This window comes from Dermacentor silvarum, chromosome 2 (assembly GCF_013339745.2).
Source record: "Dermacentor silvarum isolate Dsil-2018 chromosome 2, BIME_Dsil_1.4, whole genome shotgun sequence".
NCBI lineage: Eukaryota > Metazoa > Arthropoda > Arachnida > Ixodida > Ixodidae > Dermacentor > Dermacentor silvarum.
This window is the reverse complement of record NC_051155.1, coordinates 49,292,850-49,307,370: the sequence shown is the minus strand read 5'-3', so window position 1 is coordinate 49,307,370 and position 14,521 is coordinate 49,292,850. Positions and strand designations below refer to the sequence as shown.

The following is a 14,521-nucleotide window of genomic DNA, read 5'->3' as shown; positions in this document are numbered from 1 at the left end:
AGTGTCAGCACCTAAATATTCTTCCACCGTGCTCTAACCCAATCTTGAATAGGGTTGCCAGATGGCCCCAGCAAAAAATAGCCAAATGATCTCAAAATGTAGCCCAAAGATAGCCAGACCCAAATTTTTTGTGACCGAAAAGTAGCCAAAAACATAGCCAAAAGTTTGATGATGTTCTGCAGGTGTCTTATCGATGGTTCACCGCGTATTTCCGGCTCCAAAATTACTTCCGCCACATGCAACCAGCACAACAGTGGCCTCAAGATCTGCGTAAAGAATTTTAGTGAGAGCTGCCACTGAGATGTGGATTTGGACACCACTTATGGTTACAACAAGCCGAAGCATTTCGTTTCCGATTGATTCATGGCGTTATCAGTATTTACTGAGCCACGTTGTGAGCTAACTTTAGTTCACGCCTCGCCTTACTCGAGGCATTTTTCTATAAGTGTTGGGCAAAATACTGCCAGCTCCTACCTCTAGGATCAGCTTCGGCTGGTCACGATCGAGTGCCCAAGAGGCGGCCCGAGCTCAATGCATTTTAGAATAGTGATACTTTCCTAAGCTTCATTCATAAAATAAGCATGTTATTTCTATCCCGCTCTCTCTTTTTTCTCTCTCAATTTTATATTTTTATTCGAAAGCAGCTTGACGCTGAGTTAGCAAATACTGCCGTTTAGAGGCACAATGGACTCCGGAGAAAACTTGAAACCTTCTCGCATTTTCCTCGTGCGAAGAAGGGACAGTTGTGACTGCAATTCGCCTTTGAGTGCAAAAACGGAACGACCTGCTGGCCCGTAGCAGAAGAGGTGAATAAAGTTTACAGTTTTAATTGCCACCTGGATTACGGCGCTGGCAATAACCCAGGGGATATAAGTATCGAAGCGTTGAACTGTGCAATTTTTAAACAGGGATTCCCGGGCAGGATTCGTGCAATCTGAAAACGTGTGCGCGAGTGTCTGTGAATGCAGGCACGAATGCGTGTGCTGCCAAATTTCCGAGGGGGGCTGTGTACTTTACCTTCAGTGTGACTTGAAAAAAATAAAGAAATGCAATTCCACTAGGGAACACGTACGCGCGCGGCGACGATGTTACCGTATTTGGACTTTAGACGCAACCTCACAGCGACGACCACGACCACGGTAGAAATGCGCTTGGAGTGCCCATATAATTGCTATCGCAATAAAAGGAAATACCTCTTGCTCAGTTACCTGTTATTTTATCATAGACAACCACTTTTGTTAAACCTAGTGAAAGCATCCTCACGTTCCAAAAATACTCAATTTACGGGCGGTCAGCTCGCCGGGGCAGACAACAGTAAAGGAAACGATCCCGCGCACTCTGATAACCCGTTCTACGAGAACACACTCGGCTCGACCAGGCTTGCGCACCCTCCGTTACCGGAACTACGTCACACTAACTGAAAATGGCGCACATGCGTTCTTGCTTCTGCAAAAAGGAAACGCAATAAATATCCTATAGCGCATTCGATTATCCTTTCTTTAGTAAAGCCGGCGGGCCGGCAATATCTGTGTGTTTCCAAAGACTAGAAGGGCAAAAGGGGACGGAACGGCAGCGGTCCTCCACGCGCACCGTGCCGTGGCTACCGATCTTGAGATAACGGCAGACGACGAGCGAGTACAAAGTGCGTCCACCGCAAATACGAAGTGCGACAGTGCGCTCGTGCCTGTGCCGAAGTTCGTGATCATGTGGGACCATCACGCAAGACCTTCACCCTACCTTAAAACATCCTCATTCTCAACTGCAATACTTTAAATGGTTTTATCCTTTGCAGATGCAATAGTTGGCTTCGAGTGCAAAATGAATTTCGGAAATTTTGTAATAGAGTAAGAAATTTGCTAAGTTTCTTACTCCATTACGAAACAACGCACCACCATACGCTTTTAAAACCAAATATGCGCATAACGTAAAATTTACCATTGAAAGAGGGGTCCTTCTCCGATTCCTTCTTATATGCATGGCTGTATTTCACCCACTTTCCCATGCTTAGTTTTGAGAACGGTTCTCTTACTGAACCACGCGTGAACCAGCAGCAGGTGGCGCCAAAACCAAAACAAAAAAGACAGCTTAGGCTGGAAAGACGTGTAAGCACGCAAGCGATCCACTCAGCGCCGACATTGCCTAAAAACACCGCCTTCGAGATTGCCTACATAACTTTTTCGCAGCAATGAGCTTTGGGTTTTCATAAACCAGCGTTCCCAAATTTTGTCAGTGCGTTGGCGTGGTCCCCGGCACCCGGAAGTCCTTAATACAAAAATAGCCCAAATATAGCCATGTAGCCAACTCAGAATTTTCGACGCCAAGCCGCGTAAAAAGTAGCCCAATTTGGCTATTAATAGCCCAATCTGGCAACCCTAATCTTGAAGGCCGCCATGTTGGATTTTGCACTGGCTTGGATTCCAGTGGCTCGCTGTATAGCCTCCAAGATTGGAAGGCGCGCGCTATCAACAGAGAGCTCAGGCCATCCTCATGTCTCGGAGGCCATGGCCGCTCTTACTTGGCTGATAAAACGCTCCAGAGTACTGCACTTTGTCTTTTTCCTTTCTAGTATATGCGCACTGCACTATCCTTTTCACCATTTATTGTGGGATGTTTTTTTTTTTTTTTATTGCCGCGCGCCCGCCGTATGTGCGAGTGACAGCTTTCATGGAGAGCGAACACACGGCGGAGCGTAAACGCGACTTGCTCCCTCGCGCGAAAGGCCGTTGGGGGGGGGGCGACTTCTACTCTTCTAAAAACTGCGTACTTAGCGCCGCTTAGCGCCGCCGGAGCGGGTTCTCGCGCGCACCGTATCTTGAAAGCGATCTCCAGACGGCCCTGACCTATGCGCTGTGCATTCGCACGAACCTTCGCTCGCTGCTGCGGCGGCCGCGCTCGTGCGCGCTGACTCCACGCTTGTTAACTCAGCGAGTTTTTTTTTTTTTTTTTTTTTTTTCCTCTAAAGTTTCGGTTGCTACTTTGAACGCGGCGTGTACATTGCGCAGGTGTCTCGGAGACCCATGTCTCAGTGATCGGCGCTACCTCCTGTGCCTTCGTTAGAGCTAAGCGGTGCGAAGCTTGTTTCTTGGATCTCCATGGCGAACTCCGTTGGCGGAGATCGCCAACGCGGTGACGTTCGTGTCGACTGTACTGCTGCGCAAGGAAGTCGATCCCCTCCAAGCGTAGTATGAGGCAGGGCATTATTAGAGTTGTTTTTTTTTTTAAGCCGCACTAATAATTTTCTTTGCCTAATGAATTTTTCGGACTATTTTTCAGTCCCCACGAGCTAGGAAAATCGGTTGGCGACTGTACGGAGCGCCCTAACCTAACCGCCGCACATTGCTACCAGCCGGAAACTTCGAATTATCCGAATAGAGCCACGCGGGCCATTCAAATTATCCGGTTCAATTTGCATTGAGAATGACGGGACCGCTCAAATTCTTCGAATTAACCGAAATTTCGAATTAACCGAGTTCGAATTATCGAGGTTTTACTGTATGTCATTAAACAACTTACGTATATTATGTCATTATATGTACATTTGAATATATGCATTACATGTTATAACGATCACAGGTCAGCAATGTGCTTGATTCACACTTGAAAATAAGCGATTACAAATCTTCCAAAATTGGCCACCGTTATCCCTGCAAAACACTATCAGAAATTAATTCCTGTACAGTGTACAATAAGACCCTGGTTGAACTGGCCTACAGCGTGTTAATGTTCCAGACCATCACTCTGAGGACCATTTTTGTGACATACGGGCGCGGCACTCGACAACTTTCTCATCCAGAAAGCCTGACACGCCTGCAACGACTGCACGGTCAGAAATGGCGACCCTACCTTGGAGATGACTCCGTGCCTCGGAGAAGCCAAAGTCGCCACTGTTGAGCAGGCGGGCCACCTCCTTGGCCCCCCAGTCGAAGACATTGCCCGCCAGCAGGCCCGTGACGAGGGCTTCCTGCCGCTCACGCCAGCCCATGGCATCCAGCTGCGACAGCCGCGATGGCAGTAACCTCAGCGCCGCCTCGTTCTCCAGTCGCTTTTGCTGCATTCCCGAGAAAGAGAGTGCGCATCAAACTGTGATCATTCACGCAAGATCCAATCATTGACGAGTTGGGCATAGAGCTTCATCCTAACGATAATAGAGGGGACTCTGGTGCTGTAGTTTCTATGGCAAAGTATCTAAGTTAGATCTTGTTAGTAGTAATAAAAAATTAATCACGTCATGGTCAGTGTTACTTACCAAGCACGGTCTAGATTGGAAGCTAGAAACTTTGACCGAATTACCTGCCTGGTTGACATAATACTAATCCCCAGCACTGACGCCACCACCACCTGGTCCATGGTGGGACTTGCTCCTAAATTCTTAATTATCTAGATTAAGGGACATGCATACTCAAAAGTGTATGTTTATTTATGCAATGAAATTAATTGTGAATTTAAAGCTCTAAGGAAATGTTGTGAAGCTAGCACGCAAAAGCAATTGAACCGCAAATACGAACACCGAAAGAAGCTGCAGTGTGGTTTGTAAACAAAGCCCTGCGAAATCATGAAAAAATCCATGTGGTCGAATGACTGCAGAGTCAGATTTCCTTCTAGTAATACAGTCGACTTCTGTTAATTCAGCGCTAACGGGACCAAGGAGATGGTTGAATGAAATAAGAGGCGGGAAAAACACCAGAACACACCGCTGATTAATTTGGCAGTACTTGCGCTGATTCTAACACGATGCTGAATCGAACGTGCGCCCACTTTTTGTGGATTTAAAGCAGAAAACTGATGTAAAAATGACGTTAGAGGCCCTAAGCAAAATAGAAATTGAACGTCACCCAATTATCAGCAAGAAAAGTATGCTTATGATTCTGGCAATAAGAAAAAGACGAAACTAGTCGCAGAATATAAATTTATGTACCTAATGTTCATTGTCGTCACTTGAGACAGCAATTTGTCGCAATCTGTGAAGAACCACAACATGTTGTTCTTTGTACATTGTGTATCACGTTGGATATTCTGCATTTATCAAACGACTCTGCAGTATAATCACAAACTAGATCGTGGCCCACACTTCACTAGTTCATCCTGCGATGCATGCAATTCTCCGAAACGCCAAGAGCATGTGACAAGACTCTGCTGCTAGCCTAAAACGTAATTTACTAAGCAATTTTAAGGCAAATTTTCCTGGGAAAAAAAAGGAGCATGTTAGAATCAGATTATTAATGTAATATAATTAATTGTGAGCTACTATTTTCGCTTTAAAATCTTCCTGGACCAAGACAAAAATAGCTGTTTTTGATGGGAGATGATATGTTTCCGACACATTCACTGTACCCTAAGTGCCACCAAAACAAAAACACTGCCGCTATTGCAGTCATCACTGCAGTCACCAGAGGGGTCAGGCATGTGATATCCTCCAAAGATTAATTTCAGAATCAAAATAATGAAAGTTTGGTCCTATATAAATGCATGGGTGCGGGCCGGGACCTTAAGCCGGCATCAAATTAACTGAAAAATCAACTGCACTCGAATTAACGGAAGTCTGCTGACTGGCTTGAGACATAATCAAATATCTTGTCCAGTGTCCTGTGTGTGTCTGTACTTCCTCCAGTCTGCTTCATTCATTATGCTAGCGCAAGAACTCGACTATAATATAATAAAGTATAATTATAATACTGGTAATACTGGCATGAAACCAATATATCAGAACATATTTCACTTCGGAATAATATATATACCAAGTTAAAAAAAAACGGTTCATTTCCTGGCAATGACCAGGACATGGGGGCAGTGATCGTTACTGAAGTACTAGCACGAATAAAGTGCAAAGCATGTGTTAGAAAGTGTGCAGAAAGTAACTTTGCGTGTTAAACACATTCATCAATGGCATGCAAGAAAAATACACATAATGCACCTATAATTTCCATTTCTGCCTCAGAAGATGCACACTTAGGATTTATTGTGGATGAAACAGGGGGTAACACTAATGCCTGCAAATATGGTACAGTCGATTTCCATTAATACTACCCTGGTGGGACTGTAACATTTGGTCAAATTATCGGACAGGTCTAATTGTTTAACAAACGGCGGCAAAATGAACAAGTTTCAAACTATTTTATTTTATTGAAATGATTTTTTTAATACAGTGTCACAATAGCTACACATGTCACCGTCGGTCAGTGGCCCACAGCCATTTAACACTGTCGCCGATGCTGACAAAAACCTCAAAAGAGACATCACCCAGGACGCAGTGCAAGACGTCATCACCGCAGGACAAGTTAAGTTTCTGCCATCACTGCCATTGCCTAAGGCAGCAATAGTGCCATCTATTGAATACAGTAAAATCTCGATGATACGATCACGGCTAATACAAATTTCCGGATGATACGAATTTTTCTGTGGTCCCGGCCGAGCCCCATTACTTTGCAACGTGCTAGAGAACGGTTGTTACGAATCGATTTTCAGCCTGCGTCGGTTGATACGAATAAACGCCGCCCCACCGATGGCCGCGAAAGAGAACAGGGCGCAGTCACGCGCTTTCTCTCCTTCTCTTTTGGTGCGGAGGCGCGGCGCCGGACAGCGCGGACTCCGCGACTGGGCGCGAAGAGTTTGAAGCGGTGGCGCTTCAAGAAATAAATGCTTTTTACGTACATGTGCCTGAGTGAGTTCACCTCTGACTCTTTAATTTAGCTACAGTCGAATCTCGTTAATTCGAACACGCTTACTTCGAACATACCGCGTACCGACAATGCTCTTAGCAGCGCGCCAAATAACGCGGCGGCGCCTCCGACCGGCATTGCTCCGACACCGCCATAGAGCAAAAGCTCAGGAGAGACCCCTCAATGCCGCGCGCGATGGAACGGGGGGGAAAGAACCCGAACCCGCGGCGGAAATTTCCCCCTCTCTCAAATTGCAAGGTCGCCGTTTCTGCATCGCGCCGGAACAAGCGTGTACGTGCCGACTAGAGTGTTCTAGACAACCGTATTCTAGCACACACTAGTGCCGACGTCTCGTCTCAGCCACGCGGATAAAATGGCAGTGAACCCTTCTCCGCTATTTTCTAGTCACATGTTGACCTTGCACGCTGCGGAAGCAGCGCAGAGGGAAGCAGCGGCGGAGGCACAGTCGGGCCAACGAAACTGCCACGCCCGCAAACGCTCGCTTCCCGATAATGGCAGAAAACGAAACTTCAGGGGGCGACTAAAATAAGCTGGCGCCACCACGGCGGCGGGCGCGCACGGAGATGTGCGCACGGAGTCGAAGGTGAGAGAGCTACGAGGGAGCTGAGAGGGAGGGCGAGGGGAGCCACCGAAGCGGCGGAGTTGACGCGGCCATATCCGCTTCCCTGCCGCCCTCCTCCCTCACCTTCGACGGTCTCCGCGCATACCCGTGTGCCGGCGCCGCCCGCTCGCTCCCGGAAGCTTTGTTTTCTGTCGTTATCGGGAAGCGACCGTTAGCCGGCGTGGGCAGTTTCGTGGCCCGCGCTTGCTATGCGCTTGCGCGCCGCAATATTTCACGACTCGCACCGTTCGTGTATCGTGCTATGGTGCACGAATACTTCAAAAATACGTCCTTTTAATTCGAACAAATTTTCGGGCCCCTTCGAGTTCGAATTATCGAGATTCGACAGTAGTTTTAATTGTGTTTCGATGATACGAATTTCGGCTAATACGAATATTTTTCGTGACCCCGTGAGATTCGTATCATCGAGCTTTTACTGTATCTTGTGCTTTGAAGCTTTCAGTGACTGCTATGCGCACAATGACGTGCTGGTGAATGTTTAATTAACCGAAGCGACATACTTTCACTTTCGAACTAAACGAGTTTTCCTTCCATAGCAATATATGGTTTCTCGCCAGGACTTTGCAATGCATTAAAATTAAGAAGTCTAAATAACTGAGGTTGTAATGACGGGATTGACTGTATTAACAAAACCCACAGAAAAGGTACCTCCGAGCAAAATTGCAGTGCAAACGAGCTAGCAGTTCAGCCGGACGAGTGAACTATACCTGGTGCTTCTATTTATGAAACACTCAGTACATTTGCATTCATCATCATCCTAATCGAAATTTTTGTCCACTGCAGGTCCACTGCGACCTCCAATTACCCCTGTCTTGTGCCAGCTGCATGCCACTATACTATGGCCTGCAAATTTTCTAAATTGTATTATACAGTGCACATAATTGCAATGCAGTTCACAGAAACTTACAGTTGAAAGACAGTGCTCGCATTGCCCCTACTTTCTCTCCTGTTTTCTGTTGTGCTGTAGCACCGTGGATCTTAATAGTTTTCCAACAAGGGGCTGATATGCAAAGTCTGAACATGCCATGCATGCATAACCTCCTCAGACACCGTGTCCACACTCATAGCAACAGCATTCCTCCTTTTTAATATTAAACCAGAAGTTATAAGCTAAAATATTCTTCTGTAACATAAAACTAGATGCAGGCAACCCTATATGTCAAGCACACAATCATTTTGTTGCCACTGGTGTTCGAGAAATATTGATGCTTCATGCGAGACATACCACTGCACCATCAGTGACAATGAAAAATGAATGTGTGGTATATAACAAATTCTACAACTAGAAGACGTGGCAAACCAGAATGAAAAGTGAATGCGAGGAAACGTCATGTTATGCATTTAGGCATAACATGTTTCTGCATAACTGTTTCTATGCACTTAGGCAAACCAAAGACACTTTCATCTGAACAAACTGGAGAGATGGCCTCTCTGTCCACATACATGAAGGTGGCGAGGCACCCGTGGATGTGCCAGTGCCATCTGATCAAGCGAGTACTTTTTCAGGTTCGTGTGAGAGCGATTGACAATAATAAGTGACGTTAAAAGGTATTGTGTCACTAGGATTCTTTGGGGTCTGAGGAGGACAAACCATGGAAGCTTCGACGACTTGACTTTTTTGTGGAATGCGTCACCATGTGGAAAAGAGGGCTAGCCGATTTCTTTCATTCCCCCAATCTCACATTCATGTACCTTCCAGTTTGTCCGACATAAGACAAACCAGACAACAGCGGAAAGTCGTCCACAATGCTTTACGGCACACTCAGTTGCCTGCAAAACATGTTTAACACCACAGCCAACTTCTTTATTTCGTGTGTTTTTGGCAGTGGATTGAACCATAGCCGTTGTGTACAATTTAGTGCTGTCATGTGCTTTGTCCTATGTCGGACAAACTGGAAGGTACGTAAATGCGATGTGAAGCAAACATGAGAAATAAACTACCAGTAACTTTCTTTGTCATATGGTTAGCATACTAGAATAAGGTGTGGATGTGCTCCACTCCACGAGCCTTATTGTTAGGCACTTGCATCAGGTCACATGCAAGGTTACACTGGCCTTCAACATAAGACAGCGAAAATTGACAATTGCATCAGCCACCCTTCAGTTTTGCAAAGAAATCTTTTTGTGGAAGTAGACCAGAATGCAACATACCTGGAAGTATGGATCTGGAAAGTCAAACTCAAGCAGGCAGTGTTCTCTCATGTCCAGCAGACTCCGCACCGTTAGCGAGCCATAGGCACTGTGTAAGAGAGAAAAAAAAAAGGATGAGAAGGTTTCCTTAGTCATCAGTGCCATAATCACTTGCCACAGCAAGCTAAGGCTGTACTGACTCTCTGTTCATTGTATTATTAGCTATGCACAATTTGGCACTAAGTCCCACTGACTGGTTTCCTCACTGAATTTTTAGGCCAATTTGTTATATGACTGGCTCCAGCGACTATGTTTCCTAGTACACCCAACTGCAATAAAGTAAAGGCAAGCTTCCCAATGCTGAAAATGCCCAATAATATGCATGCATCTGACCCTTCGGGACATCAAACCACAGTCCCGTAATAGTGCTTCAGCATATAAGGAAGTGTTATCAACTGGTGCGATGAGCACCAATGCAGGCACACATTGCTAGCGCACTGCACGACATACTATGCTGAAATATTCAGTTTTAATCTAATGTTCAACTACCATCAGGTTATACATCATTTGTGTTGGTTATTGTCATATTATAAAAAAAAAATCTAAGTTGCAGAAATTGCTCTCTTGCCTTATATTTGTGCAAATACAGAATTAAGGCTGCATCCCTATGTGGATGTTATGTTGCAAGGTTCTCGAAACATACTCAGATGTCTACATAAAGGAAAGGACAGTCAGACATTGTAATAATGTCCTCAGCACATTCGCTGCTCTCTTCTGGCCAAGGGAGGGGGCAGAATGACAAGAGTGAAGTTGGGTCAACTCACAAAGGGTGGTCCTGCAGGTTTTGCAGGCGGCACAGGTATTTCTGCCGGAACTGGCTGGCACGTAGTGGTGCATCCGTCTTGTGGGGCTGGCTGCGGACTGCCACCTCCACGAACTGCACAGAAGCACGGAGCGTACGTATTACAGTTGCCTCCCACATTCGTCCACTATACTCGGCTACCTCGTCACCTTCACGACAGACGGCAAGAGCTACCGTTCATGCCAGCCAACCAGAAAAGAGAACCAGATGAATGGCTACTGCATTGTCTGCTTCTGATTGCCCTTTGTATGATGCCGACGAAATCGAATTGTCACGGAAAGATTAGCGGTGCACAATGGGCAAGCCTTCCTCCCTTCTCTGAAGCACACATGCTGTTCTCAACACTGATCGGCTAATGTGAGCACTAGCCTTAACTGCACTGCATGGAATTGGTGACATGGAGTATACGTCTGCAGGACTGGGGGCGACGGTGCCCAGTATCCTGGCCACAACTTGAAAACAGGGCTTCACAGCTTTCAAAGAGCACATCAGGTCCTTTCTCAATATTATTATTATTTTTCTATTCGCACAGGCTACCACAAAGCACTAAAGCAGAGGGAGTGCTTAAGCGAAATGGAGCAGGCCTGCTGCATGCAGGTGTCACAAAAGTGCCTTCTGAAACTTGCTGCCAGTTACTGGCCATCAGGCAGCATTGACAGTTATCTGGTTGGTTAGTCTACAAAGTGGTCACCGTGCCTTGTCCTTTACAGTATTTATTTATTAATTGATACATAACCACACCAGAGAATGTTGTCTGCAAATGCGAAAGCATCATTTTGGACAGGTCACAGGGTATCTAGGCTCAAATGATAAATATGTAAGACTTCAACTTGAAGCCACAGAAGACAGAGTTCATAAGCTCAAGTAAATTAATGTTGCAGCAAAGGCATGAGATATTGGGAAAAAAGCGGGAGGGGGGAAGTGGATTAGTGCTTTAGAGCAAAATCACGCTAGATTTAGTATGTGTTAATAGTATAAGCTATTAATAGTATTATTAATAGTATTAATAGGTAATAGTATAAGCCGGCTAAGCATTCACAACAAGAAGTCTAATTTATTTCAGATAAATAATAACTTCTTGCATTCTTTTTCTTTATTTCTCTCTCTTTTTGTATAGAGCTACATGTAAGTCGTGCTACAGTTTGGCTCAAATGATGTGAACAGTGTGAGCATTGCGTTTCTTCAGGTCTTAGCAGTCGAGTGCCAGACCTCAGTGTCTATCGTCTGGTCTATCACCTATGCTAGCCTTCATTTGGAAATAAACATACATCATCCGTAATAGTTTTGGTGGAGGTGTGGGTACTGATCCTTGTACCATCCGTAACATGAAGTGTTAACACAGACCTCTTGAAGAGTCGTCTTTTCTGGCACAACAACTGAGCTCAGAGTATAAATAATAATATTCTAGGCTGAACAGTTAGAAGTTGTTTACTTATTCCACATCTCTAACATCTCTAAGATGAACAAACTTTCAAGGTTCTTTTTGGTACATCTTCAAGGAAATCCATGCTGTAATGAGGGCAGCTCCACGTTTCATTACTTTCTTTCCTTAGCCTTAGGCAACGGTGAGGCAAAAAAATAAAATAAAAAGAATGTGATTTAGCTCGCCAAAAGGTGCACAATGGCCTATAAAGAGCACCGTAGTGTAGAGCTCCATATTAATTTTTGATTACACGGGGTTTTTATAGCATGCACCCAAAGGACGTTACACAATCGAGTGTTTTGGATACCGCCCTTTATTGGAATGCATGACCAGGAATAAAACCTGAGACTCGGTGCTGCAGCAATAAAACGGCATAAACTAAAGCAGTGTTCCCACCTTGTCAATGGCCTCCTGGAAACATTGGAGCCAGTAGCTGCGGGCCTCGGCATCCTGTGTCAAGTCCACCGTGTCAGCCAGGTAACGCGCTGGATCTTCCAGCAGTGGACAGTACACCAGCTGCCATTCAAACCGGTCCATCTCCAGCTGGTCAATCTGTGCAAGCAAGTAACATTTATCTCTGAAGACTGCACATGGGACAGGGATTGGGGGCATGTATAAACACGTGTCACTTCTATCAGCAGAGATTTGTGTCCCCTTTGGCATATATGGAAAAGTGATTTACTACTGCCTACTTGCCCAGTGTACAGTGTGGTCCCTTGAAGTTAACACTCAGGTAATATTTGATGACCAATTACAGCCAAATTATGTAATGAAGGCATGTATGTTATTTTTTAATGTATAGATGTTGGGCCTAATGCTTACTATCAGTCGTTTTTTTTTTTAAATCCGAATAATGTAGAGGTGGTTCAGTTATATTGACATTATTACCAGCCGGGTGTTTCCTTTAAAAGTGGGCTTTAAAAGCAAGAAAAGTGGCAGTGTAAGACCTCAGAAAGAAGTAGCAGCAGAACTTGTCAATGAATTAGTAAGCAAGTTTCTCATATGTGGCATTAAAAAGTGCTCTCTTCCCACCATGCCTGCCAGTTCATACAAACAAGGTGCAATGAATGAATTGCACTATGTGGCCCAGGCAGTTTTCTTCGAGTGCAGTAAAACCTCGTAAATACGCTATGGGGAAGAGAAAAAAAAAAAAAAAACACGACAAAAAAACGTATTAAACGGGAAAACATACAATCCGAAGCCACTAAAAAATTTGACAGATTCAACTGTGGTTGACATCTATGCAAAGCGAAGCGTTGTGTGAATCGTTGAAGCACGAGATGCTGATGCGCGCAGAGCTGGCGAGACCCCAGCAGCCAGAGACATGCATTGTTCTTCTTGCGGCTTCGGCACGCTTACGTTTGCACTCCTCAGCTTCAGCCTGGGTCAGCAGCTTCTTCGAGTGGTGCATGTTAGCGGGAGGTTTTGACGTGCCCACTCGGTGCGAATTGTTGCGGCACTAGATGCACGTCGATCTCGTGGGGCCTGAGCGACCCGAGATGTGCTGTGTTGTTTTCCTATTGCATGTGTCTATTATTGAAATGGTGATAGGAAAACGAAACGAAATCAAGCTTGGTGGTCGATGCCAGAATACAATGGCCTCTGATGCCACCAGAGCGAAGCATTATGCTTACTATGCCACCTGCAGCAAGGAACAGTGGCGCATTTAGATTACCGCCTATTAAAAGTCCGCAATACACTTCCAATGGCACTATGCCCCATGCTCTGTGAAGCAGATAGGTGAAGATGCATGTCATAATAGAGTCGGTGGCAATAGCTGTGAATGCAGCGTGCGATGACCTAGGAGGAGATTTGCTATTACAGGAATGGGAGACTGAGTGTGTGCCAGTGTCTTCCCAATTGGACACAGACGGATGCAAGATGGCCGCCAGTCATCATCTTCAGTAAAACAAGGACAACATCGCAACTGTCCTCCCCGACACGACTCGGAAAGGAGGCAACATCGCCACAGGCAACATGACACCACATCATCTCGTGCCTTTTCTTGTTTACACGGGATCTAACGGCTGGAAAATGTATCATACAATCGCAGTTTGGTGATGTATTAAAAGTTGATGCCGAAACATAGTGTTTTACGGGAACGTATGAACCAGTAAAGGAATAGAAGCACAGCTGTACTGGGTTATTTTTTGTTTTTTCGATAGGGAACGTTGCTGTCAGGAAATCGTAAGTATTGGGATTGTATCGACAAGGTTCTACTTACACATTTGAAATGAGAAAGAAAAATATTTGAGAAAATATTTCTCTCGCTTTGTGATGACTGGCTTCTGGAGCAATGAAGAGTCATCTTTACCGGCTGATCAGCGCTGATGTATGCTGAAACACTTCAGCAACTCTCGCTCACTGGGCCATCTGACAGGCAACCACCTTCATCATTCATATGCGCTCTACAATGACATTACCCTGTGCTGTCGTCATCTTTCGCTCCACAACTTCTTCCTGAGCCACCTGTTCTTGTGGCTTCCATGGCACGATAGGCATTCCCAAATCTTAAGTGCTGCACAATGCTTCATTAAACATAACGCAACATTGCAGCTCCTCTTGCTGAAGTAAATGTCACTTGAAGCACCTCACTCAATCCCACGCATCTTTATCCGTGTACTGTGTAATATGCATTGTGTGTAGGCGAGTGTGGTGTGGTTGTGGGTGAGAACTACCGTGATATGCAAACATGGCAAGTTGCTTCGCAGAGGGCTCTTGTCTGTAAGAAACCAGTTCAATTACAGACTGCTGGAAGTTATCCATGAAACGAGAGAGAAGTTACCATGCCTTGAAATACAGGGGAA

The 14,521-nt window shown here is 45.3% G+C and overlaps 1 protein-coding gene across 2 annotated transcripts in view; it reads right to left on the bottom strand.

The window, feature by feature from the left end:
* Positions 1–14,521, bottom strand: part of LOC119441456 (4'-phosphopantetheine phosphatase-like) — a 131,227-nt gene that overhangs the window by 23,034 nt on the left and 93,672 nt on the right. For both annotated transcript variants that reach the window (XM_037706073.2, XM_037706072.2), the window contains exons 10-13: positions 12,111–12,266; positions 10,254–10,366; positions 9,451–9,538; positions 3,844–4,048 (exon numbers count right to left, since the gene is read on the bottom strand). In XM_037706073.2, the coding sequence (XP_037562001.1) occupies positions 3,844–4,048; positions 9,451–9,538; positions 10,254–10,366; positions 12,111–12,266 (562 nt within the window). The remainder of the gene's footprint in view (positions 1–3,843; positions 4,049–9,450; positions 9,539–10,253; positions 10,367–12,110; positions 12,267–14,521) is intronic.